We start from the raw sequence: 26594 nt of genomic DNA, 5'->3' as shown, positions 1-26594 counted from the left end.
TCAAACAGGTGTTTGAATAGGCAACTTCATGTAACAGACAAAGGCCTATTTGGGGGCACATCATAATAATATGCAATACATATATGTTGAAATTCCAGCTAGTGATATTGATGCCTTCTTTTAATTCACTGAGCTCCATCTATAAAAATGCTAAAAGTAGAATAAACCATTCCTAGTAGGAATTGTAGGGGTATCAAACTTTCTTAGCGCTATGAGTTAAGCAGCTTCACATCCTGTACCTGTGAGATTTATAAATGGATCTACTACTCATAGTTATCCTTTTGGATTCAGATTAGGTCAAGAATTGGTTACTGTCCTCAGTCTGAATCTGTGCTGAACCACATGACAGGCCGGGAATCGTTGATCATGTATGCTAGGTTGTGGGGCGTCCCAGAGCAAGACATCAATGAGTATGTGGAAGCCTTTCTGCATTCAGTGCACCTGGAACCCATTGCTGACCAAATTATCTACACATACAGGTGAGACAGTGTGTCATTGCTATTAAATGAACTCTCCTGTACTTCTACTGTTAGAATGAATGCCCAAAGCCCAAACCTCTGCCATGGGAGCAGTGACTAAAATAACTCTACCTCTCAGTAGGCAAACAGCATCATATCTCACTTGGAACGTGGGTGGAGTTAACCTTTATATGTTTGAATAATTTTTTGCATTAGAAAAGAATCTCATAGGTAGCAATGAATATCCTAGTAGAGCACCCTGGAAGGGGAAGCCCAAGTCTCACTGAACCCCCAGTGAACTAGACTGTTGGGAGAGGGCAGCAATGGGGGATCTCACCTATAAGGAACGGGGAGGGGGATGTTTGTCTGAACCGGGAAAGGGAATAACACTTTAAATGTTATAATAAAGTTTTTAATAAATAAATAAATAAATAAATAAAAAAAGAAAAAAAGAATCTCTGTAACTCCATGGAGATCACACACACACACACACACACACACACACACACACACACACACACACACAAATCATCAATTTTGAGTCTTCTCCAGCATCCTGAATGTATAAATAATTCTATGAGTTAATGACATATACTACTCTTTCTTCACATTATGGAGTGCCGGAAGCAAACGTAGGCTAAGCACTGCCATCGCCCTAATGGGAAAGTCTTCAATTGTCTTCCTGGACGAACCGTCTACTGGCATGGACCCAGTAGCTCAGCATCTGCTCTGGGACACGGTTACATGGGTTTGTAAGACTGGTAAAGCTATCATCATAACTTCCCACAGGTAAGAGCCATTAGATGCTCGGCTGGAAACTAGAAGCTGCAACGGGTATTGGGTGAAATTAATTTCAGCCAGGACTATAAGTCAGTAAACTTTCCTAAACATAGGAGCTACAGAGAACCAACTTTTTGTGAACCTGCTACATGTGAGAGTTCAGTTGACTGATACAATCAACTGAGAGACAATACTAGTTAGGTAATTCAATGAGATTTAATTTGGGTATATACTGCTTTAAATTTCCAAATGTCCTCTTCCCAAGTATGATCTTAGTGGTGACCATCTGTAATGCCAAGGCTTCCAGGTCTAAGACTTCCAACCCTATCTGTTTGAATGTATTCCCTGAGTCTCCTAAGACATCTTCTTTTTCCTCCCAGAATGGAAGAATGTGAGGCCCTCTGTTCTAGGCTGGCCATCATGGTTAAAGGGAAATTTACATGCCTAGGCACCCCCCAGCACATCAGAAAGAGGTTTGGTCATGTATACACTCTAACAGTAAAGATCAATATTGCTAAGGATGAAGAAAAAGTAAAAGAGTTCAAAGATTTCATTAAATCAACTTTTCCAGGTAACTTAGGTGTGGTTGATTCATCACTATTAAGTCATGTTTATTACTCTGCTATATGTTTTCAATTATACTTCTCATTGAATTGCTCATATTTATTGAACCCTTATACTAAGCTCATTTTAATATTTCCTATGAATTTCTATGAGTTGCGTAAGATTTGTCTTCAACACTGGGGGGCCTTGCTGTCAGTTTTTGAAGAGCAACCTATTGTCTTAGCAACAGCCTGAGTTGCTTGGGAAAGTTCTGTGTGAATTCCCTTTGACCAAGAATTCAATATGCTATATATATAACCCACACTTGGTTATAGAAGCTTTGTTTGGTGACAAGAAATGGCCAATTAGGGCTCATTCCCCCTCACTATTTAGAGACTTCATTAGAACCACCTTCATGTATTTTAGGAAATTTCTATTGGTTTCCGTACCAGCCTTCAAATGCCTCTCCCTCTCCCATTATCCCCTCCCACAACTCTCTTCCCTCCCTCTCTCCACCTGACCCTGCCATTTCTGCCCCCTCTCAGCACCCAGTCCACCCACAAAATTTATTCTATTTCCTTCTCCCAGGGAGATCCATGTCCTAGTCCCTTCCTCTGTACCTAACCTTTCTGGGTCTACAAATTATAATTGAATTATTATTTATTTAATGGCCAAGTCTATATATAAGTGAATACAGACCATGTTTTTATCTTTCTGAGTTTGGGTTACCTCATTTAAGATGATGTTTTCTAATTCCATCCATTTGCCTACAAATTTCATAATAATTATTTTTAACAGTTGAATAATGCTTCATTGTATAAATGTACCACATTTTCTTTATCCACTCTTTGGTTGAGGGACATCTAGATTGTTTCCGATTACTAGCAGTTGGATTGCCATAAATTCAAGATCAGCCTGGGCTACATAACAAGTTTCAGGTCAATCTTGGCTAGTGTGTTCCAAGCTAGCCAACACTATAAAACTGTATTATTATTATTATCATATTACTACTACTACTACTACTACTACTACTACTACTACTACTACAAAGAAACACTATGATCCTCTCCTCGTCAAAAAGTTTTGGCTCACTTGTCAAAAATCTTTCTCTTCTTAGGTAACATCAAATTCCAGGAATTTCATGGGACTATTGGCTACTATATTCCAAGCACGGAAATCTGCTGGGGAAAGGTGGTTGTGAAATTCATGCCAATCTAATGTGTTAGTAGAAAACATTGGGATTTAAGCATATGGAATGAGAATCTAATTAGAAGAGAATTGGAAGTTTTGTTACTTTCCCAAGACCTCCTGAATTTAATTGAGTCTTCTGACCCCTAAATTCTATTATGCCATGTTCAACAAGAGAATGGTGATGGTTAGGTAGGCATGGATGGGCAGACCTACAGTCCCTGGACTCTGGAGACTGAGACAGAAGACTCTCCAGTTTGGGTCCAGCCTGGGCTACATGTAGAATTTCTGTCTAAAATGTATGTGTAAGCAGAATGATGTGGCAGGCAAGATAGCTGTTTCCCACCTACTTTTCAATCCTTTTCTCTTGTGCTTTGTGCCTTTTATTTTATTGTCCTGGTTAGGGAAGGTCAAGAGGGGAAGGGTCACCTAGAGATACTATGTGATAACTTTGCCTTTTTTGTTCATTTGTCTGTTTTTAAGGTATTTGAGATTTTGGATGAAGCTAAAGTGCTGTTCAAATTAGAAGACTATTCTGTCAAACAAGTAACCCTGGAACAAATCTTTCTGACCTTTGCTAATACTGATAAAATGAAAACTTATCAGGAAATAAAGCTACAGGAAGCTTGAAATCCAATCAGTGACCCTCTTTCTCAGACTGCTGCCTGCACCAAATACATAAAAGTCTTGTGATATACATCTACAGATAAAAACTCTGATGGAGGAGTTTGCAGTCTTTGAAAGCTACAGTGAATAATCAGTTACCTAAACTATGAAGATTCATTTTGCTGTGCTTTAAATTGAAAATTAGTGCTTTATTCTCTTTCTGCCTCCCATACACAGCTCCAAAACTCTCTTCAAATCTTAGTCATGAACTGAGCCAAACTCTTAGCTCTGACACTGACCAGCTTCTTTATCTCAGGTCTTTACTTATTTTCTCTCAACTTCAGGTTTCCTGTGTTTACCAGAATTGACACTTTCTACCTTTAAGAGTTCAGAGAATGAAGTATGGTCATTTAGAAAAAGTATATTAGCCAGTAGAAAGTAAGTTATTGTTTTTGTTTAGTACTATTGTATTGTTTTTATTTTAATTTATTCAATTTTCAATTTTTTCCTCCATCTTAATTAACTTGGGTATTTCTTATTTACATTTCGATTGTTATTCCCTTTGCCAGTTTCCAGGTCAACATCCCCCTAACCCCTTCAGATCCCCTTCTATATGGGTGTTCCCCTCCCCATCCTCCCCCCATTACCGCCCTCCCCCCCAACAATCACATTCACTGGGGGTTCAGCCTTGGCAGGACCAAGGGTTTCCCCTTCTACTGGTGCTCTTACTAGGATATTCATTGCTACCAATGCAGTTAGAGTCCAGGGTCAGTCCATGTATAGTCGTTGGGTAATGCCTTAGTCCCTGGAAGCTCTGGTTGTTTAGCATTGTTGTTCATATGGGGTTTCAAGCCCCCTTCAAGCTCTTTCAGACTTTTCCCTGAATTCTTCAATGGGGGGGTCCCGTTCTCAGTTCAGTGGATTGCTGCTGGCATTTGCCTATATATTTGCCTTATTCTGGCTGTGTCTCTCAGGAGAGATCTACATCCGGTTCCTGTCAGCATGCACTTCTTCGCTTCATCCATCTTATCTAGTTGGGTGGCTGTATATGTATGGGCCACATGTGTGGCAGGCTCTGAATGGGTGTCCTTCGGCCTCTGTTTTAAACTTTGACCCCTAATCCCTCCCAAGGGTATTCTTGTTCCCCTTTTAAAGAAGGAGTGAAGCATTCGCATTTTGGTCATCCTTCTTCAGTTTCTTGTGTTCTGTGCATCTAGGGTAATTGAAGCATTTGGGCTAATATCCACTTATCAATGAATGCATACCATGTGTGTTTTTCTGTGATTGGGTTACCTCACTCACGATGATATTTTCCGGTTCCATCCACTTGCCTATGAATTTCATAAAGTCATTGTTTTTGATAGCTCAGTAATATTCCATTGTGTAGATATACCACATTTTCTGTATCCATTCCTCTGTTGAAGGGCATCTGGGTTCTTTCCAGCTTCTGGCTATTATAAATAAGGCTGCTATGACCATAGTGGAGCATGTGTCTTTGTTGTATGTTGGGGCATCTTGTGGGTATATGCCCAAGAGAGGTATAGCTGGGTCCACAGGTCGTTCAATGTCCAATTTTCTGAAGAACCTCCAGTCTGATTTCCAGAATGGTTGTACCAGTCTGCAATCCCACCAACAATGGAGGAGTGTTCCTCTTTCTCCACATCCTCGCCAGCATTTGCTGTCACTTGAGTTTTTGATCTTAGCCTTTCTCACTGGTGTGAGGTGAAATCTCAGGTTGTTTTGATTTGCATTTCCTTATGACTAAAGATGTTGAACATTTCTTTAGGTGTTTCTCAGCCATTCGGCATTCCTCAGCTGTGAATTCTTTGTTTAGCTCTGAACCCCATTTTTTTATTAACTTGAGTATTTCTTATTTACATTTGAATGTTATTCCTTTCCTTGGTTTCCGGGCAAACGTCCCCTAACCCTCCCCTTCCCCCTCTATATGGGTGGAGGGGTTCCCCTCCCCATCCTCTCCCCATTACCGCCCTCCCCCCAACAATTACGTTCACTCGGGGTTCAGTCTTGGCAGGACCAAGGACTTCCCCTTCCACTGTCTGAACCCCATTTTTAATAGGGTTATTTGTCTCCCTGCAGTCTAACTTCTTGAGTTCTTTGTATGTTTTGGATATATGCCCTCTATCAGTTGTAAGATTGGTAAAGATATTTTCCCAATCTCTTTTCTTTTTTTCTTATTTTGTTTGTTTGGATTTTGTTTGTTTGTTTGGTTGGTTGGTTTTTTTTTTATTAACTTGAGTATTTATTTACATTTCAATGTTATTCCCTTTCCGGTTTCGGGCAAACATCCCCTAGTCCTCCCCTCCCTTCTTATGGGTGTTCCCTCCCACCTCCCCCATTGCTTCCTCCCCCAACAATCACGTTCACTGGGGGTTCAGTCTTAGCAGGACCAAGGACTTCCCCTTCCACTGGTGCTCTTACTAGGATATTCATTGCTACCTATGAGGTCAGAGTCCAGGGTCAGTCCATGTATAGTCTTTAGGTAGTGGCTTAGTCCCTGGAAGCTCTGGTTGCTTGGCATTGTTGTACATATGGGGTCTCGAGCCCCTTCAAGCTCTTCCAGTTCTTTCTCTGATTCCTACAACAGATAGAGGCCTTATATCCAAAATATAGAAAGAACTCAAGAAGTTAGACCACAGGGAGACAAATAACCCTATTAAAAAATGGGGTTCAGAGCTAAACAAAGAATTCACAGCTGAGGAATGCCGAATGGCTGAGAAACACCTAAAGAAATGTTCAACATCTTTAGTCATAAGGGAAATGCAAATCAAAACAACCATTTGTCGATTCTTGATCTTAGAGCATAAGCCATTGGTGTTTTGTTCAGGAAATTTTTTCCAGTGCCCATGTGTTCAAGATGCTGCCCTAGTTTTTCTTCTATTAGTTTGAGTGTATCTGGTTTGATGTGGAAGTCCTTGATCCACTTGGACTTAAGCTTTGTACAGGGTGATAAGCATTGATCTGATCGATCTGCATTCTTCTACATGCTGACCTCCAGTTGAACCAGCACCATTTGCTGAAAATGCTATCTTTTTTCCATTGGATGGTTTTGGCTCCTTTGTCAAAAATCAAGTGACCATAGGTATGTGAGTACATTCCTGAGTCTTCAACTCTATTCCACAAGTCTATCTGTCTGCCTCTGTACCAATACCATGCAGTTTTTATGACTATTTCTCTGTAATCCTGCTTGAGTTCAGGGATACTGATTCCCCCAGAAGTCCGTTTATTGTTGAGGATAGTTTTAGCTGTCCTGGGTTTTTGTTATTCCAGGTGAATTTGCAAATTGTTCTGTAAAATTCTACAAAGAATTTGGTTGGAATTTTGATGGGGATTGCATTGAATCTGTAGATCGCTTTTGGTAAAATGGCCAGTTTTACTATATTAATCCTGCCAATCCATGAGCATGGGAGATCTTTCCATCTTCTGACATCTTCTTCAATTTCTTTCTTCAGAGGCTTGAAGTTCTTACCATTCAGATCTTTCATTTGCTTGGTTAAAGTCACACCGAGGTATTTTATATTATTTGGGACTATTTTGAAGAGTGCCGTTTGCCTAATTTCTTTCTCAGCTTGTTTCTCTTTTATGTAGAGGAAAGCTCTTGCTTTATTTGAGTTAATTTTATACCCAGCCTCTTTGCTGAAGGTGTTTATCAGGTTTAGTAGTTCTCTGGTGGAACTTTTGGGATCACTTAAGTATACAGTCATATCGTCTGCAAATAGAGATATTTTGACTTCTTCCTTTCCAATCTGTATCCCTTTGATCTCCTTTTGTTGTCAGATTGCTCTGGTTAGGACTTTGAGAACTATATTGAATAAGTAGGGAGAGAGTGGGCAGCCTTGTCTAGTCCCGGATTTTATTGGAATTGCTTCCAGTTTCTCTCCATGTAGTTTAATGTTAGCTATGGGTTTGCTGTATATGACTTTTATTAGTTTTAGGTATGGGCCTTGAATTCCTATTCTTTCCAGGACTTTTATCATGAAGGGGTGTTGAATTTTGTCAAATGCTTTCTCAGCATCTAATGAAATGATCATGTGGTTTTTATCTTTCTGTTTGTTTATATAGTAGATTACGTTGATGGTTTTACATATATTAAACCATCCCTGCATGCCTGAGATGGAGCCTACTTGATCATGATGGATGATTGTTTTGATGTGCTCTTGGATTCGGTTTGCCAGAATTTTATTGAGTATTTTTGCATCAATATTCATAAGGGAAATTGGTCTGAAGTTCTCTTTCCTTGTTCAGTCTTTGGTTGTTTTAGGTATAAAAGTAATTGTGGCTTCATAGAAGGAATTCGGTAGCACTCCATCTGTTTCTATTTTGTGGTATAGTTTGGATAGTATTGGTATGAGGTCTTCTATGAAGGTCTGATAGAATCCTGCAGTGAACCCATCTGGACCTGGGCTCTTTTTGGTTGGGAGAACTTTAATGACTGCTTCTATTTCTTTAGGAGTTATGGGGTTGTTTAAATGGTTTATCTGTTCCTGATTTAATTTTATTACCTGGTATCTGTCTAGGATATTGTCCATTTCCCCCAGATTTTCAAGTTTTGTTGAATATAGGCTTTGTAGTAGGATCTGATGATGTTTTGAATTTCCTCTGATTCTGTAGTTATGTCTCCCTTTTCATTTCTGATTTTGTTAATTTGGACACACTCTCTGTGTCCTCTCGTTAGTCTGGCTAAGGGTTTATCTATCTTGTTGATTTTCTCAAAGAACCAACTTTTGGTTCTGGTGATTCTTTCTATGGTCCTTTTTGTTTCTACTTGGTTGATTTCAGCTCTGAGTTTGATTATTTCCTGCCTTCTACTCCTCCTGGGTGTATTTGCTTCTTTTTGTTCTAGAACTTTTAGGTGTGCTGTCAAGCTGCTGACATATGCTCTCTCCTGTTTCTTTCTGCAGGCACTCAGAGCTATGAGTTTTCCTCTTAGCACAGCTTTCATTGTGTCCCATAAGGTTGGGTATGTTGTGCCTTCATTTTCATTAAATTCTAAGAAGTCTTTAATTTCTTTCTTTATTTCTTCCTTGACCAGGTTATCATTGCGTAGAGCATTGTTCAACTTCCATGTATATGTGGGCGTTCTTCCCTTATTGTTATTGAAAACCAGCTTTAGCCCATGGTGGTCTGATGGGACGCATGGGATTATTTCTATCTTTCTCTATCTATTGAGTCCTGTTTTATGACCAATTATATGGTCAATTTTGGAGAAAGTACCATGGGGTGGTGAGAAGAAGGTATATCCTTTTGTTTTAGGATAGAATGTTCTATAAATATCTGTTATGTCCATTTGGTTCATGACTTCTCTTAGTCTGTATACATCTCTGTTTAATTTCTGTTTCCATGATTTGTCCGTTGATAAGAACGGGGTGTTGAAATCTCCTACAATTATTGTGTGAAGTGCAATGTGTGCTTTGAGCTTTAGTAAGGTTTCATTTATTTATGTAGGTGCCCTTGTATTTAGAGCATAGCTATTTAGGATTGAGAGTTCATCTTGGTGGATTTTTCCTTTGATGAATATGAAGTGTCCTTCCTTATCTCTTTTGATGACTTTTGGTTGAAAATCGATTTTATTCAATATTAGAACGGCTACTTCAGCTTGCTTCTTCAGACCATTTGCTTGGAAAGTTGATTTCCAGCCTTTCACTCTGAGGTAGTGTCTGTCTTTGTCTCTGAGGTGTGTTTCCTGAAAAGGCAGCAGAATGCAGGGTCATGATTGCATATGCTGTTTGTTAATCTATGTCTTTTTCTTGGGGAGTTGAGACCATTGATGTTGAGAGATATTAAGGAATAGTGATTATTGCTTCCTGCTATATTCGTATTTGGATGTGAGATTATGTTTGTGTGGTTTTCTTCTCTTTGTTTTGTTACAAGATGATTAGTTTCTTGCTTTTTCTAGGGTGTAGCTTGCCTCCTTATGTTGGGCTTTACCATTTATTATCCTTTGTAGCACTGGATTTGTAGAAAGATATTGTGTAAATTTGGTTTTGTCATGGAATATCTTGGTTTCTCCATCTATGTTAATTGAGAGTTTTGCAGGATACAGTAACCTGGGCTGGCATTTGTGCTCTCTTAGGGTCTGTATGACATCTGTCCAGGATCTTCTGGCTTTCGTAGTCTCTGGTGAGAAGTCTGGTGTAATTCTGATAGGTCTGCCTTTATATGTTACTTGACCTTTTTCTCTTACTTCTTTTAATATTCTTTCTTTGTTTTGTGCATTTGGTGCTTTGACTATTATGTGACGGGAGGAGTTTCTTTTCTGGTCCAATCCATTTGGAATTCTGTAGGCTTCTTGTATGTTTATGGGCATCTCTTTCTTTAGTTTAGGGAAGTTTTCTTCTATGATTTTGTTGAAGAATGAAGTAATTAAACCTAATTGAGGAGGTGAAGGACATCTATAATAATAGATGTCTGATGCTCACAGATTGGCAGCTTTAATAATAGTGAAATTGACTATTTTACATAAAGCTATTTAGTGCAATCCCAACTAAAATCCCACACAATACAGAAATAGAAAATTTTATCCTAAAATTCGTATGGAAGGATGAAAGACTCCAGGCAGGCAAACAATCCTGAACCAATGAACAGTTCTGGAGAGATTAACATTCTGTATTTCAACATATATTACAGACCAACAGTGAGAAGAACAATATGGTACTGCCATAAAACCAGACATGAAAACCAATGTAAATAAATGGAACCCAAACATGAGGTCATGTAACCTTAGCTATTTATTGTCTGATAAAGATGCCAGAAACATAAGCTGGAAGGGAAAAAAGAGTGCCTATAACAAATGGTCCTGGGAAAACTGGATGTCCACATGTGAGAGACTAAACATTTTAAACATGTTAATGTTAAAATGCTTGATAGAAGAGGGTATCACAAACATTAAATGCCTTGTGCGTGTGTAGAAATTAGCATTTTCATTCTAGTAGATATGTAATAAAGTAGAATATCTAGCAATCATCTGTATATCTTACAGCATATCCTGATGTGACAAGGATATGTATATACTATTTGATATTATTTCTTCAAGTCCTAATTATTTATCCATTTAGCATTTCATCTTGAAGAATTGCATCCTGCAGGAATTACCTAGAGATTCCAGATAATATAAATCTAATAGGATTTGTTTTTTAAAAACAATTCTGGTGTGTGTGTGTGTGTGTGTGTGTGTGTGTGTGTGTGTGTGTGTGTGTGTGTAATGTGAGCATGTGTGTGTAGGCCGTACCAGATTATGTGAAGAGTAGGAGAAAACTTTGTCTATCATCACAGGGTAAGCAGGCACTCCAGCCCAAACCAGCAAAGGCACCTTGCTGAATGGAACTGAGGGAGTGGAGTTCAGTGCCATAGAGGAGCCTGGTCTGAGGAACCTCCAGTTCCACAAAAGGGCAAAAGGAACCTTTTCCAAAGCTGTAATGGGTCTGAAAACTTTCAAACTTCTCAGCTGGTAAGGTATTAAGTTGAAAAACATAAAACATCATAAACAGATATAAATAGTTTAAAATTCATAAAGTCCTTAAGGAGAGATTTAGAGATTATAAGAAGCAATGTTTTCTGTCTTAAAAATAGATAAAGACACAATGTCACAGGGCACATAGATTACATATAATTTTGCAATACTTTTCAACATAATAATTATTAATGATTGAAATTTTATATATCCTTTATAAGAGAGATTAAATTCAGACAGACTTGGAAAAAGAAGAGACTGAGAAATTAGATTCTAGATCGGAGACAATAGAGAAGAGATTGGAGATTCTTTGCATCAAAATAGGGAACCTTCAGAGCATTCCAATCTGGAACTTACGATAACATCAAAAGAGATAGTTTCAGTTAAGAAAAGTCTACAAAGGCTTAAAGAATTAAAATGTCAGTCCATGAAATGCATATTGATAATAATCCATGTTCTACTGATGGATGCTACCCTAGAGGAGTATCACACAATAGACTATATGTTTTACTTTGTAGAGTTTGGGGAATTAAGACATGCATATGTGTTGATGCGTCATACTATTGATGCATAGTCAGAATTCCATAACTTCTCTAAAAGTCTTAGAACTGTGTCAACTCTGCTTTATGGCTGCTCTCTTTACCTTTGGGATCTTATGTCTCATATTCAGCTGTGTTTTCTATTTACCTTTTGTGGAGTAATTGGGAAAATTCTATTCGGTGTTTTCTTACATCATTATTTTCTAGGTTGCTGTGATGTTGGCATGGTGTCAGGCATATTGTAAATACTATAAATGGTAACATAATTATTATAGTGCCAAGTTTATTTGGTTGTTCTGTTCTTGAACATTTAGGTTTTTACTATTTATTTACTTATTTATTTCTTCTTTGACTTTTAGCTAAAGTCTAGTTTATTTGTTCATTTGTTTATTTATTTTGCTAGTATATTGAATTTGGGGCCTCACTCATGCTAAGCACATGTTATACCACTGACCTATGCTCCCTCACCCCAGATCGTGACCTTTATAAATAATACTATGATTCACTTAAAATTTTTCTATAGTTAGGATGAGTTTTATAAATAAAATTTCTAATTCACAGGGTACAGCTATTAACAAGGCTTTTGATGCATTGTAACAAATATACTTTTCCAGAAAAGACAGGGATTTTGTTTCCACAATTCCTTTTTGATTTCATCGATATTTCTTTAAATGTTACTGAGTTTGAACATATTTTCATGTATTACCAACTCATATTTTTTTCTTTATTAACTTGAGTATTTCTTATTTACATTTTTTTATTGTTATTCCTTTCCCTGGTTTCCAGGCCAACATCCCCTAACCCCTCCCCCCCCTTCCATATGAGTGTTCCTCCCATCCTCCCCCCATTACCACCCTCCCCCCCCAGAATCCAATTCACTGGGGGTACAGTCTTGGCAGGACCCCCCTTACACCGGTGTCCTTACTAGGCTATTTCCTTGCTCCCTATGCAGTTGGAGCTTAGGGTCAGTCCATGTATAGTCTTTGGGTAGTGGCTTAGTCCCTGGAAGCTCTGGTTGGTTGGCATTGTTGTTCATATGGGGTCTCGAGCCCCTTCAAGCTCTTCCAGTCCTTTCTCTGATTACCAACTTATATTTTTAAAGGAATTGCTTGTTTAAATATTAGATACTCTATGATATAAATAATATAGTGAAAAATGATTTGGGTGGTTGCAGACAAAAAAACTTGACATAACCTCAAGCTAGATATGGTATCACATGCTTGCAATTCCAGCACTCAGGTGGTTGATAGAAGGAGGATCAATGCCATCCTTACACACTCATGAAGTTCAAAGTTATCTGGAGTACCTGTGGCCCTATATCAAAAAGAGAAAATAAAAGTACCTTGAACAGAGACTCTCATGCAGCTCAGGAGGAATACATGAATAATCTGACCAGATGTGCCTATTAATTGAATAGTTCTCTTTTGAGGACTTTTCAGCTTTAATTCTGTAGATTTCCCTCATTCATTTGAGGTCTGCCTTAAATATTACTCACTTCTGATTTTTCTCTTGGAGGAGATGCCTTTCCACTAGACCTGGCAACCCAGTGTGCAGCTCAGATACTGTGATTTGCCTGCATTTTTAGGTTGTCCTTCTCTTTACACAGACTCCTGAAGGTCAGGAAATTAAAGATCAGAAAGGCAATTTTTTTTTACTAGATCTCTTACAACAATGGGAGTTTGGGTTCACATCAGGGCTAACTTCAGAGACTATGCTTTTTACAGTTAGCTGAAGATATCCACAAATAGAAAGTGAAGACATGTATCTTTTTTTATTGGATATTTTTATTTACCTTTCTTTTTTATTGGAAATTTTTTAAGTTACATTTCAAATGTTTTCCCTTTCCTGGTTTCCCAGACATAAGCCCCCTATCACATCCCCCTCCCCTTCTTCTATAAGGATGTTCCCCTCCCCATATACACCACCTTCCCGCTCCTTCCCAACATTCCCCTACACTGGGTGGTCCAACCTTGGCAGGACCAAGGGCTTCTCCTTCCACTGGTGTCCAACAAGGCCATCCTCTGCTACATATGCAACTGGAGCCACGGGTCAGTCCATGTATAGTCTTTCAGTAGTGGTTTAGTCCCTGGAAGCTCTGGTAGGTTGTCATTGCTCTTCTTATGGGGTTGCAAGCCCCTTAAGCACTTTCAATCCTTTCTCTAATTCCTCGAACGGGGTCCTGTTCTCCATTTAATGATTTGCTGCTGGCATTCGCCTCTGTATTTGACATGCTCTGGCTAGGTCTCTCAGGAGATATCTATATCCAGCTCCTGTCAGCATGTACTTTCTTAGCTTCATCAATTTTATCTAGTTTTGGTGTACATATATATGTGAATTTTGAAGAAGGTACCATGAGGTCCTGAGAAGAAGGGATATATATATATATATATATATATATATATATATATATATATATATCTTCTCTATGTGTCTGTTTAGTTTCTGTTTCCATAATCTGTCCATTGATGAGAGTGGGGTGTTGAAATCTCCTACTATTATTGTGTGAGGTGCAATGTGTGTTTTGAGCTTTAGTAAGGTTTCTTTTATGTATGTAGGTACCCTTGTATTTGGAGCATAGATATTTAGGATTGAGAGTTCATCTTGGTGGATTTTTCCTTTAATGAATATGAAGTATCCTTCCTAATTTATTGATATCTTTTGGTTGATAGTTAATTTTGTTTGATATTAGAATGGCTACTGCAGCTTCTTTCTTTGGACCATTTGGTCGGAAAATTGTTTTCTATCCTTTCACTCTGAGGTAGTGTCTGTCTTTGCCACTGAAATGTGTTTTCTCTGTTGAGCAAAGTGTTGGGTTTTCTTTACGTATCTATTCTGTTGTTAGTCTATGTCTTTTCATTGGGGAATTGAGTCCATTGATGTTGAGAGATATTAGGGAGCAATGCTTGCTGTTTCCCATTATTTTTGTTGTTAGAGCTTGGAGTCATGTTTGTGTGACTATCTTCTTTTGCGTTAGTTGATGTTAGATTACTTTCTTGTGTGTGTGTGTGTGGTTTTTTTTTTTTTTTTTTGGTTTTTTTTGTTTTTTTGGTTTTTTTTGGGGGGGGGTGTAGTTTCTCTCCTTGTGTTGGAGTTATCCTTTGTAGGCCTGAATTTGTAGAACGATATCGTGTAAATTTTGTTTTGTCATGCAATATCTTTGTTTCTTCATCTATGTTAATTGAGAGTTTTGCTGAATATAGTAGCCTGATTAGGCATTTGTTAGGGTTTTTTTGTCACATCTGCCCAGGATCTTCTGGCTTTCATTTTCTCTAGTACAAAGTCTGGTGTAATTCTGATAGTTCTGCCTTTATATTTTACTTGACCCCTTTCTCTTTCTGCCTTTAATATTCTTTCTTTGTTTTGTGTATTTGGTGTTTTGACTATTATGTGAGAGGAGGAATTTCTTTTCTTCTCCAACCTATTTGGAATTCTGTATAATTCTTTTAATATTTATGAGCCATTTCTTTCTTTACGTTTGGTAAGTTTTCGTCCATAATTTTGTTGAAGATATTTACTGGCCCTTTAAGTTGGTAGTCTTTCCTCTCTTCTATACTTATGATCCTTAGGTTTGATCCTGTCATTGTGCCCTGGATTTTCTGGATGTTTGAGTTAGGAGCTCTTTGTGTTTTACATTATCTTTGATGGTTGTTTCAATGTTTTCTATGGTATCTTCTGACCCTGAGATTTGCTCTTCAATCTCTAGTATTCTGTGGGTGATGCTCGTGTCTATGACTCTTCATCTCTTCCCTATGTTTTCTATCTCTAGGGTTGTCTCCTTTTGTGCCTTTTTCATTGTTTCTAGTTCCACTTTTAGGTCCTGGATTGTTTTGTTCATTTCCTTCACCTGTTTGGTTGTGTTTACCTGTAATTCTTTAAGGAATTATTGTGTTTCCTTTTTAAGGGTTTCTACTTGTTTTCCTGTGTTGTCTGTATTTCTTTAAGGGTATTATTTATGTCCTTCTTAAAGACCTCTAACATCACCATGAGTTGTGATTTTAAATCAAAAATTTGCTTTTCCAGTGTGTTCACCCCCATCCAGGGGTTGCTGTTGTGAGGGAACTTGGTTCTGATGATGTCAAGTGTCCTTGGATTCTGTTCGTTAGTTTCTTACCCTTGTCTTTCGCCATCTGTTTATCTGTGGTTTTTTGCTGGTTTTGCTGTCTCTGACAGTGGCTTGAGAATCCTGTAAGTCTGCCTATCAGCACTCTGGAGACTTGTTTTCTCCCAGTGAGATTTGTGTGTGTGTGTGTGTGTGTGTGTGTGTGTGTGTGTGAGAGAGAGAGAGAGAGAGAGAGAGAGAGAGAGAGAGAGAGAGAGAGAGAGAGAGAGAGACCTGTGTCAGAGGGTCAGTCTTGGCACAGGCAGAAACCAGATGGAACCTGTCCCAGATTGCTCATAGGTTCCTTTGTCCAGTGGGCTCCAGGCTGGTTACTCTTGGGCCAGGAATATGAGCAGAAGTGGTGGTCTTCCCTGTGCTCTCAGGATTGCTTGCACTGTGGGAACCCCACTCTCTTCCCACATGATATTGGCTTTCTTTTTTCATTCGTTCATTAACTAGCTAACTAATCAAGTAATGTATGTATGTATGTATGTATGTATGTATGTGTGTGTATGTATGTATGCATGTATTTATTCACTTTACATCACAGTTGCTCCCCCCTCTTGGAGTTGTCCTTTTATATATTCTTTTTAAAAATATTTATTTATTTATTTATTTTTACACTCCAGATTTTATTCCCCTCCTGTTCTATCCCCTGGACAGTTCTACATCCCATAGCGACTCAACCCTACCCACCCCACCAGACCTCTAAACTTCCTGGGCCTTCCAGTATCTTGAGGGTTAGGGGCATATTCTGTTCCCCACATTTCTCACATCATCTTGTGAAAAGGTAGAATACCTTCTGAATATACAATCACCTTGATACATCAAAACTCTGTAGGGCTAGCCACTTCCTCTCCCACTGAGGACAAATAACATAGCCTAGTCAGGGGATGGTGCAAGGGTTGTAGCATTAGGAAGATTGAGAATCACTTCTTTAAGGTATTTAACCACAGATAGGTATAGCTACCAACATCCAAATATAGCTGCATCGCAGCTACTTCATCTTTGACTCAGAGAACATAATTGAGGATGCAGTGGAAAGAATACCAGGTCATCTACTGTGAAACATTGTCCCCTAGAAAATGATAGAAGAAACAAAAACAAAAACTGTAATATCAATGTACTAATGAACATGAAAGGGAACAAATTTTGTGAGGCTCCATGTTCACCCTCCACATAAAGCAAAACACTACCAAGAACTAGGGATGGCTGGGAGTGGAAAATTAACCTATCCTTCAGAAGCAGAGTGTTATTAACTAGCTGTAGAATGCAATGTGATCAGCCTTGAAACCAAACACACACCAACAAGTGCTTGTCATTTTAGAGCAGTGGTTCTCCATCTTCCTAATGCCATAAACATTTAATACAATTCCTATATTGTGATGATTCCCACCAAGAAATTTTCAGTTCCTCCTTCAGAACTGTAACTTTGCCACTGAAGGACCTGCCCTATAAGGGATCCATCCCATGCATGGCCACCAAACCCTGACACTATTATTGATGCCTTGTCCTTGCAGACAGGAGCCTCTCATGACTGTCTCTTGTGAGGCTCTACCAACAGCTGACTGAGACAGATACTTATAGTCAATCATTGGACTGAGACACAGATCACTGCAAAAGAGTTAGAGGAAAGAGTGAAGGAGATGAAGGGTATGGAAACCCCATAGGAAGAACTAAAGTGTCAACTAACCTAGATCACTGAGAGCTACCAAAAACTAATACAGCATCCAAAGAGCATTAATGGGCTGGTCTGTTTCCCCCAGCACATATGTTGCAGAGGAGGACATTGTTTGTCCCTAGTAAGAGAAGATGTGCCAAATCCTGTATAGAGACTTTATGTCCCAGGGAAAATTGATGCAGGGGATGGTAAGGAGTGTGTCACGGGTGAGCATCAGAGGCATTTGGGGGAATAGACTTTCAAAGGCTATGCTAGAAGTGATGGGGTGAATAACTCCAAGAAAAGGGATCATGGAGGGCAAAATTTGGAATTTAAATAAATGAAATAATTTAATTAAAAAATTCACCCTGGGGTCCTAGCCCACAGGTTGACAATTTTTGTTTTAAAGCCTTTTGCCAAAACTTAGAATCTAATTTGACATTGTAAAAGAGAATTAAGAATTCAGAGATAAGCTATCAAGAAGAAAGATTGAAACAAAAAAAGCATATAAGATAGAGTTTTTTTTAATGGAAACCTGTAGTTTTTTATTTTAATTCTAATACAAGTGCCCATGACTGGGGGAACAAGTGATGGTGTTGGTTCCAGAAGATTTCAGAAGCCACCAAACTTTCTAATCAATATTGACTATAGGAAAATGAAGCTTTCAAAGCTGAGAGAATCTTTGTTTTTACTTGTAAGATATTCACTAATCTCTCATGTTAGTCATATGTTCACTGTGTAGCAGAAGACTCCTTTGATGAACTTACAGGCCTCCCATATGCCTCCTCCTTACAGAGATTACTGGCATTTGGCAGCAATGCCACCCAGCTTCCCAGAGAACATTTATGTAGTTGTGGCTGTTTTTCTCCTTATGTGATTTATATGTGGTGTTGTTTGTTCACATTAGGAAGTACACCTGTGCAGTGTGCAGTTGCAGACCACAATCCCTTAGGGATGCTTGGGCAGAAAAATTGAATGTTCAAGACTAGTATGAGTTCTTGAATTTAAGCCTAAAATAGGATAGTGAAATTTCACTTAGGAGAAAAAAGAAGTAAATCCGAGAACTTATTCAAAGTATTTTTGTTGTCTTTTTATTTGTTTTGTTTCCCCCATAATTTTAAATCATGTATATGAGCTGGAGAGACTCATATGTCCATGAGTACATGAAGATAAAAGTAGGCAATGATAACCAAAGAGGTGTATTAATAGGATCTTGTGAGCCTGGAAACACCAATTTCCCTTAACTACCAAACTATCTCCCCAGCCGAAAACAAAGAACATTTGAAAATATTTCTATTCATATTAAAGGTACAGATGTTCACAATTACTGAAGAGATCTAGCATCACTCAGCTCGCATTTGACTTTGTTTTTCATAACCCATTCTTGCCTCATCCTTCCAACTGAGAAAATTAGTCAAGTACCACCATGCCTCCATTGATCATTAGGTCTTCATTAACAAGAAATTACTTAAGAAAACACTTCAATCATACTATTTTGTGCTTAAGACTCAGTCCTTGATTTGTATCAAATTTGGCAACAAGTTCGAGGTCGATTTCTGTTGTTGTGCTACAACACTAACCAAAGCAACTTGGGGAACTTTAGGATTCATTTGATTTCCTACTTATAGTCTGGTATAGGGAAAAATTAGGCAAGGAGTAAAGGAGACCGTGGAGGAATAAAAATTACTGGCTTGCTCAGCCTGTTTTTCTATACTGCCCAGGGCTAATGGATTAAGGGGAGAATTACTTACATTGGGTTGGGTCCTACTACATTGATCATTGATCAAAGAAAAACCCTAAAATCATGTTCATGTTCCCTCCTCTCAAGTGACTCTAATTTGTATCAAGGTGAAAAAATTAACCAGCACAATATTTTGCATATGCTTTATCTAATGAACCTGTGTGGATACATGATATGAAATTCACAAAGAAGAAATAAAAAGGTAAAAAGTTAAATTAAATTCAATGAAAAAAAAAGAACTCAGTGAAAAAGACATTTGGGAAAGAAACATGTGGATTGGTTTTTAAAAATGTGCAAATGATTTGAAAATACTTGGATCCCATGTAAATGTTCATCAAAAGTTGAACCTTGATGAGAATGTGCTCCATGATCAAGTACAATTCCCCAAGAAGTTATTTAACGCAGTTTTGCATCAGACTAACAAACTTACTTCACAGCCAGGGATGTGTGACAGTGGGCAGAAAATGGGGATTAAATGTTTTATACCTGTATTGTTGGAGTTTTGTTAGTCTCCAACTAGAAGCTTTACCTCTAAACACTAGAATTGAAGTTGCTAGAAATTATATTACATGCTACTAGAGGAAAGATACAGGGAATAAAGATGAATGTATCCTCTTAAAATTTTTCCCCTCATCCAAGGAACAGGGAAAAGCGCAGAAGTTGCTGGGAAAGATCTTGAGAATTAAAGGATGAGGAAGTTGGCTGTGAACACAAATATTCTGAAAGGAGCATAGGTAAAACAAAAAGCCTTGGGAATATGACTCAAAAAATACAATCTGAGGAAGAAGCATTACACTGTGCATGACGGTACGGAAGGTAGTAAGCTTAAAAAGCTTTTACCCTACATAACAATTTACAGGAAAGTATATATAGGTGCATGGGAGAGGTAGTCATTGCAAAGGAAAGAAACAAAGATTTTTCTACATGTTGTACCAAGTAATGAACCATCAGAATATAAACGTATGCAAATTTAGATGGTATCTACAGCTTATATTTCAAAATGTATATGTATATAAAATACATATGTGCATTCAGTAATAGTTATTTATATAAGAGCCCATATGCATTTTAGGAGTGCAGGGAGAGGTACAAATGGTGTGTTGGAATCAGGAAATATAAAGAAAAAAGCAATTACATTATAGTCTCAAAACTAACTACCAAATCATAGTTAAAAATAAAGCAACAAACAATATTTTGTGGAAAATGACACTGTATTTCACCAAATAATGTTGAGAAATAGTAATGGGTGTGTGTTTTTATTTGTTTCTTTGTGTATGCAATATTAAACTGAATAATATTATGTTACTCCTATTTTGACAAATTGTATAATGAGATTCTTCATCTAAAGTGATTTATTTGTTCCTAGACTTCAGTGACCTAATTGTGATAAAGTTATTATGTCTTACATTATTTTCATTACTGCTTTTTCCTCACTGAATGAAACACCTTTCATAATGAAATGCTGTGTTTTCATATAAAGTTCAAGAGCCTTATAGAGCAGGCACAATCTGAACCCCACAGTCCTTTTCATATGTTGTACTCTTCTTAGTATGTTATTTGATATTCTGAATATCGTCATAGTATATTATCAAGCTATTCCAATATGTCAGGGCTCTTTGATGGCCATCAAGAACATTCAATGCTGTAACTATGCTCCACACTCTACTATGATTCAATCGTGTTTCTCTTTTCAAATCAATGCCTTTTATTGCATCAGTGATCTAAGACATTCCAAATCTCATCTAAGGCAATTTACCAATTTGCTGATGTCTTAGTTTCTGTTGCTGTAACACCATGGTCAAAAGGAATATATGAGAAAGTATTATTTCTCTATGCCTCTTGGTCATACATAATTGAATAATGCCAAGATGAGAACATGAATTCAAGGACTCAACAAGAGTCCCTAGAATAATGCTGATTACTGGCTTTATGTCCATCCTATCTACAGTCTTCTTCCTTATAACTCCCAGAACAACTTGCTTAGAGGTGGTTTTTCCCACATGCAGCAGGTTCACCTTATACTAATCCTTAATTAAGAACAATCCTTAAACACATACCTACAAGTCAAAGTGATTGGTAGCCACTCCTCAACTGAGATTTCCTATTTTCAATATGTTTAGGTTTGTGAGAGCTCACCTGCCACCAAAACTTACTAATTGGTATTATTTTAAGCAATCCTGCCCTGTGTGTATAAATATTATCTCTAGGTATTGCTTAAACTTTTTTACGATTAAGGAATACTTTTGTTAAGACAAAGTAAAACAGACATGTTGAGTATCATCTAATATTTTGAAAGGATAAAACTTTTGATAAAGCAATTTATCTTTTTATTTCTGAAGAAAATTTAAATCTGGTCGAACTAAAAGAACATAACACTTTGGGACAAAGATACACCCTAGTAACCCAGCACTAGAAGCCAAGATAGAGAATACCTCCACAACTATCATAACCTTCCCCCTTGTGCTGTGGTAGACAGGGAGGAAGGTGATCCATACACTGTAGAACACCAACATGCTGAATGTTAGGAACTTGGCTTCATTGAATCTGTCAGGAAGGTTCCTAGCCAAGAAAGCCACAGTGAAGCTCCCCAGAGCCAAGGAGCCCAAATATCCCAAGACAAAGTAGAAGGCAATGATTGAGCCTTTGTTGCAAATAATGATGACCTTACCATGTTCAGATTGTATATCTCTGTCAATAAAGGGAGGAGATGTTACCAACCAGATACCGCAGAGAACAAACTGGATTAGGGTACAAATGGGAAGGAGAAAGTTAGTTGCCACTTTTATCATCCTCTTCCTTATCTTTCTCCCTGGAGTAGTGAGCTTGAAAGCTGTAACCACAGTTATTGTTTTGGCCAACACGGTAGAAATAGCCACTGTGAAAAATACTCCAAATGTGGTCTGCTGCAGGATGCAGGTGGCCTGGTTGGGATGTCCAATGAAGAGAAATGGGCAGAGAAAACAGAAGACTAGAGAGATGAGCAGGATATAGCTGAGAATGCGGTTATTGGCTTTTACAATGGGAGTATCCTTGTACTTCACAAAAGTGACTAGTACTAGAATTGTGATGGCTGAGAAGGACAGGGCCATGCAGCCTAGAACCATCCCCAATGGATCTTCATAAGCCAGAAATGACACAGTTCTTTGGAGGCACTGGGTTTGCTCTAAGTTGGTATACGAATCATCTGGACACCTCACACACTGTTCCATATCTGCTAGCAAACAACAATAAACCCTTATAAAATATCGTATTTGTGTAGTTAATAATTTTTTATTTGTATTATTCAGAGGATATATAAATAAATAAATTGGTGTTGAGCATCTATTCCATTTCTTGTAGCTCTAGGGACCATTATCTTAAGATTGCTTTTTATTAACCTATGCTTTGAGATGGAACAAATCATCATCACAGGGAATGGAAAAAATACTTATTAAACAAAGAAGAAAGAAAAATGTGATTAATAATATTCATAATAGGTTATTTTATTCCTCAAACCATAAATTTACTAAAGACAGACAAGGGTAGTGTGCAGACATAGTTGCTGATGCCATTTGATGAAAGACATTATGTACTTTGTTTGCTTTGAGAGTTGTGCACTGTGTCTGTACCTATACATAGGCACTAGAGCATATAATTACTCATGCAAAACCGTTCCCATGAGGGAATATTGTCCTTCTTGAAGAAGTATGCCTCATAGATCTGTGCATATCCCTCTTGTTGTATAATCTCTTATTTCCCAACTACACATTCCAAGGTTATGGATATTGAAGGTTATGGCATGAAGGTTATGGATATTGACATTCATCCTTTTTTCCTTAGCTAGACTGTGATTAATGATAAGCACTATCCCATCTGTTGCTGCATTCTTGAAATATTCACCCTTGTTTGAACTTTTTACAAGAAATTCTTAATCGTTTAAGCCATATATGCTATTAAAATATATTTCAGTAAAGAACAACTGTTATCCTGAGCATCTGGTATTTGTCAGGCACTAAGCTGTGTGATAGAGGGAAAGATTGCAGACTGATCATGTAGTCAAGATTCTTTGTACAAAGAATCAAAGAAGAATAAACATCTGCATAGATTATGTTTAAAATTATTGTTTAAAAATTGTTACACATGTATGTCGCCCTAAACATTTTCTGCATAATATAAAATCAGTAGCCACTATATTGTGAGAGAAATTAGTTGTTTATAGAAGAAATTGCAGTTTATTTGCTTGGGTCCAAAAGATATTGATATTATTTATTATTAAATTCTGAAACATGGAGATTTTAGGTCTTCAGTTTCCATGTAGGCCATATCATATTTCTAGTTTAGAAAAAGAAGGTATATGTATTCAACAATTTTCTCCTTCATGCAAGCATGTACCTGTATCATTGGAAACCTCATTTTCTGGGCACTGGACACAATCAAAGCAGCAGTCTGCTGTTTCTTTCTGATGAATTTTTCTGAATCCAGCAGTACATGTCATGCTACACATGGAGGAGGGAACCTGAGGCAATACACACACACACACACACACACACACACACACACACACACACACACACAAACGTGTGTGTGTGTGTGTCAGTCTAGTTCATTTATACATCATATATACAATGACCCATACATTAATATGTGTGACATTAAGTGATTTGGTTATAAATATTCCTCTGATAATTTATTATTTTATATTACCTTGCAGTGCAGTGAAATTCACATATTTACTACATTATGTAATATTATATATGTAACATGTCAGTTATAGCAATTTAAAATTTTTTCTTCTTAAACTGATTAATCCAAACAGAAGGTTTATGTGGCATCAGTTTCTCTCTCAAGATTTATATGTAAAAAAATAAGAACAGTGAGTTGTATGGAGAGAGAAGGTAGGATACATCAAGAAAGAGTTGTTTAAATGAATAAGAACAAAGTATGTTATATAAGACTGTCATACAATTAATGAACTTTTCCTTAAGAAAACCTTGAATCTCCATTCCATTCCCCCTCCCTCTGCTTTTACGAGGGAGCTTCCCCACCAACCTGCCCACTTTGGCATCACTACTCTAACGTTCTCCTATGCTAGGGCATCCAACTTGCACAAGACCCCTCCCACTGGTTACAGAAATGACAATCTTGTGCAGAGGAGGGGAAACTGGGAGTGGGGTAACATTTAAAATGTAATAAAATATAATAAATAATAAAAATATATAAATTAAAAGTAGCAATTGATCTTCATCTCATGGCTGTTATTTCAGTGCCTCATGTTCTAAAATTTATATATCTTGAAAAAATAATAATTGTGGCATACCTACCAATGTTCCTCCTGTGGCCCACTCCAAGTCTTCAGATATATGAAGTTGTTGATTCTGTGTGAAATAAGGAAAATAGCTTCCTATTTTGACTTTTAATCCAAGGCCTTGTGGAAAATTCCAAATGATGAAAATGTCATACTCTATACACTGATTTTCCCTGTGATTCATGTTCACCAGTTCTCCAACAGGGTTAGTAAATACCCTGGTTTTCAGCAAGGAAGACACCTAAATGAGATGCATCATTAGATGATTGCATGTGCTTATCAATGTAGGCAATGCTAAATTGAGAATGTACCATAATTTTTTAATGTCTTTCAGAAAAGACAGGTGTATGAAAGTAATCACATGTAGTAAAGTACATTATACCTCATGAATAATTAAGAATTAATATACTTCATATTAATGTTCAATTATAAAATGTGCTAGAAAAAATAATTACCAGGCAACAAGTAACATGATGTCTGTGTGTCTGTGTGTGTGTGTGTACATGAGCCATATATGTAAGAATTAAGTAGAAATCTAAAATTCTGGAAGTTGTGGAAATAAAGAATGGTAGTCGGTATTTCATGTACATACTGTATACATATATGAAATAAACATAAACTTAATAAAATGTGCACTCTTAGTCATTTGGGTTTTTATAAATAATCACTAATTTAAATGAATAACTATTAATCAAAACACACATACTGATTCCTGAGAAACTATTCTTGAGGAAATTTTTCTATCCTTGTCATCACTTAAGGCTTTTATGATAAAACTCTTGGCTCCTATTTTAAATTTGAACTCATGTGGTAAAATGTTGAAACACATTTTCACAAAATTCACTGATATTCATAAAAATATATTTTCTCCTATTAAAAGTTATCACTGTGCATGATATATTTCCATGTAAAAGATTCATTTGAGAGTTTTGCAGTGTAGAAATCTTTTTTTTCTTTTTTTTTAAATATATTTTATTAGATATATTTCTTTACTTACATTTCAAATATTATTCCCCTTCCCGGTTTCCTGTCCATAAGCCCCCATTCCCTCCCCTTCCCCTCCCCAATATGGGTATTCCCCCTATACATCCCCCTTGTTGCCCCTCCCTCCCCTTATTCCCCTGCACTGGAGATCCAATCTTTGCAGGACCAAGTGCTTCCCCTTCACCTGGTGCCCCAACATGGTTATTCTCTGCTACATATGCAGTTGGAGCCATGGGTCAGTCCATGTATAGTCTTTCGGTAGTGGTTTAGTCTCTGGAAGCTCTGGTTGGTTGGCATTGTTGCTTTTATGGGGTTGCAACCTCCTTCAACTCTTTCAATACTTCCTCTGATTCCCCCCCAAGGGGGTCCTATTCTCAGTTCGGTGGTTTGCTGTAGCATTGACCTCTGTAGTGGACATGCTCTGGATGTGTTTCCAGGAGAGATCTATATTCAGTCCCTTTCAGCATGCATTTTCTAGCTTCATGAATCTTATTCTAGTTTTGGTGGCTGTATATATATGGGCCACATGTGGGTCAGGCTGTGAATAGCCATTCCTTTACACTGAGAGAAGAATCTCTAACAAATGTATGTGAGCTTCTCAGGGGCATGAAAGATCACATTGTTATATCTAAGTATAATGAAATATCAGAAACTTTACCCGCTGACAGTCAAGGAATACTCCTTTGGGTTCTTCCATTTTCTCTACTTGTTGTAAAATGAGCTCATGGTAGGTGTGGGCCACAGCATACACAGCATTATACAAATTGTAGCCTTCTTCACTCAGAGCCATGTCAAATTTGTGCCGTGCTAACCATTCCAATGGGTTGTTGAAAGTAAAATAATCCATTTTGCTATTGTTCTTCGAGATTGAACAGTTAAAATTATTCCACCCCAGCATAGACTGTGAAATATTTACTGGATACTTGGAAGTGTTTATTGTTTGCATAAAATTTCTAAATTCAGCAATGTCACTGTGGTGGTGTGCAAAAGTGACAGTCCCATGGAAGAAATCAAGGTTGAAATCTTTTACATTTGTGATAACATCCCACTGTGAGGTTGTGATCCAGATTCTCCGAGCACCTAAGTTTCCCCATCTTCTAAAGCTGACTTCTAAAGTAGAGTTTATTTTACCATAAATGACAACAACTTTTGCTGAAGATGTCATAATTTGTTTATCATATATCTTAGCCCTTGTCATGTATATCTGCATGTTTTCTGGGATCATATTAACAAAAGCTAAACAG

General features: G+C 37.6%; 3 protein-coding genes across 5 annotated transcripts in view; 2 read left to right on the top strand and 1 right to left on the bottom strand.

The window, feature by feature from the left end:
• Positions 1 to 3599, top strand: part of LOC116894747 (ATP-binding cassette sub-family A member 3-like) — a 38562-nt gene extending 34963 nt beyond the window's left edge. The window contains exons 9-13 of the mRNA XM_032896422.1: positions 292 to 479; positions 1077 to 1247; positions 1619 to 1809; positions 2899 to 2972; positions 3453 to 3599. Coding sequence (XP_032752313.1) covers positions 292 to 479; positions 1077 to 1247; positions 1619 to 1809; positions 2899 to 2972; positions 3453 to 3599 — 771 coding nt within the window. The remainder of the gene's footprint in view (positions 1 to 291; positions 480 to 1076; positions 1248 to 1618; positions 1810 to 2898; positions 2973 to 3452) is intronic.
• The window catches only part of Tars3 (threonyl-tRNA synthetase 3), a 165003-nt gene that overhangs the window by 55078 nt on the left and 83331 nt on the right, over positions 1 to 26594 (top strand). The window lies entirely within an intron of this gene.
• The window catches only part of LOC116892000 (vomeronasal type-2 receptor 116-like), a 7380-nt gene continuing 2195 nt past the window's right edge, over positions 21410 to 26594 (bottom strand). Inside the window, exons 4-7 of one of the 3 annotated variants that reach the window (XM_032893454.1) lie at positions 26009 to 26430; positions 24383 to 24607; positions 23454 to 23577; positions 21410 to 22296 (exon numbers count right to left, since the gene is read on the bottom strand). In XM_032893454.1, coding sequence (XP_032749345.1) covers positions 21410 to 22296; positions 23454 to 23577; positions 24383 to 24607; positions 26009 to 26430 — 1658 coding nt within the window. Of the gene's footprint in view, positions 22297 to 23453; positions 23588 to 24382; positions 24608 to 26008; positions 26431 to 26594 lie in introns of all 3 variants that reach the window. The other 2 variants (XM_032893455.1, XM_032893456.1) reach the window with 2 other exon arrangements.

Source organism: Rattus rattus, chromosome 2 (assembly GCF_011064425.1).
Source record: "Rattus rattus isolate New Zealand chromosome 2, Rrattus_CSIRO_v1, whole genome shotgun sequence".
Classification (NCBI taxonomy): Eukaryota; Metazoa; Chordata; class Mammalia; order Rodentia; family Muridae; genus Rattus; species Rattus rattus.
This window is presented reverse-complemented; position numbering and strand designations above follow the sequence as displayed.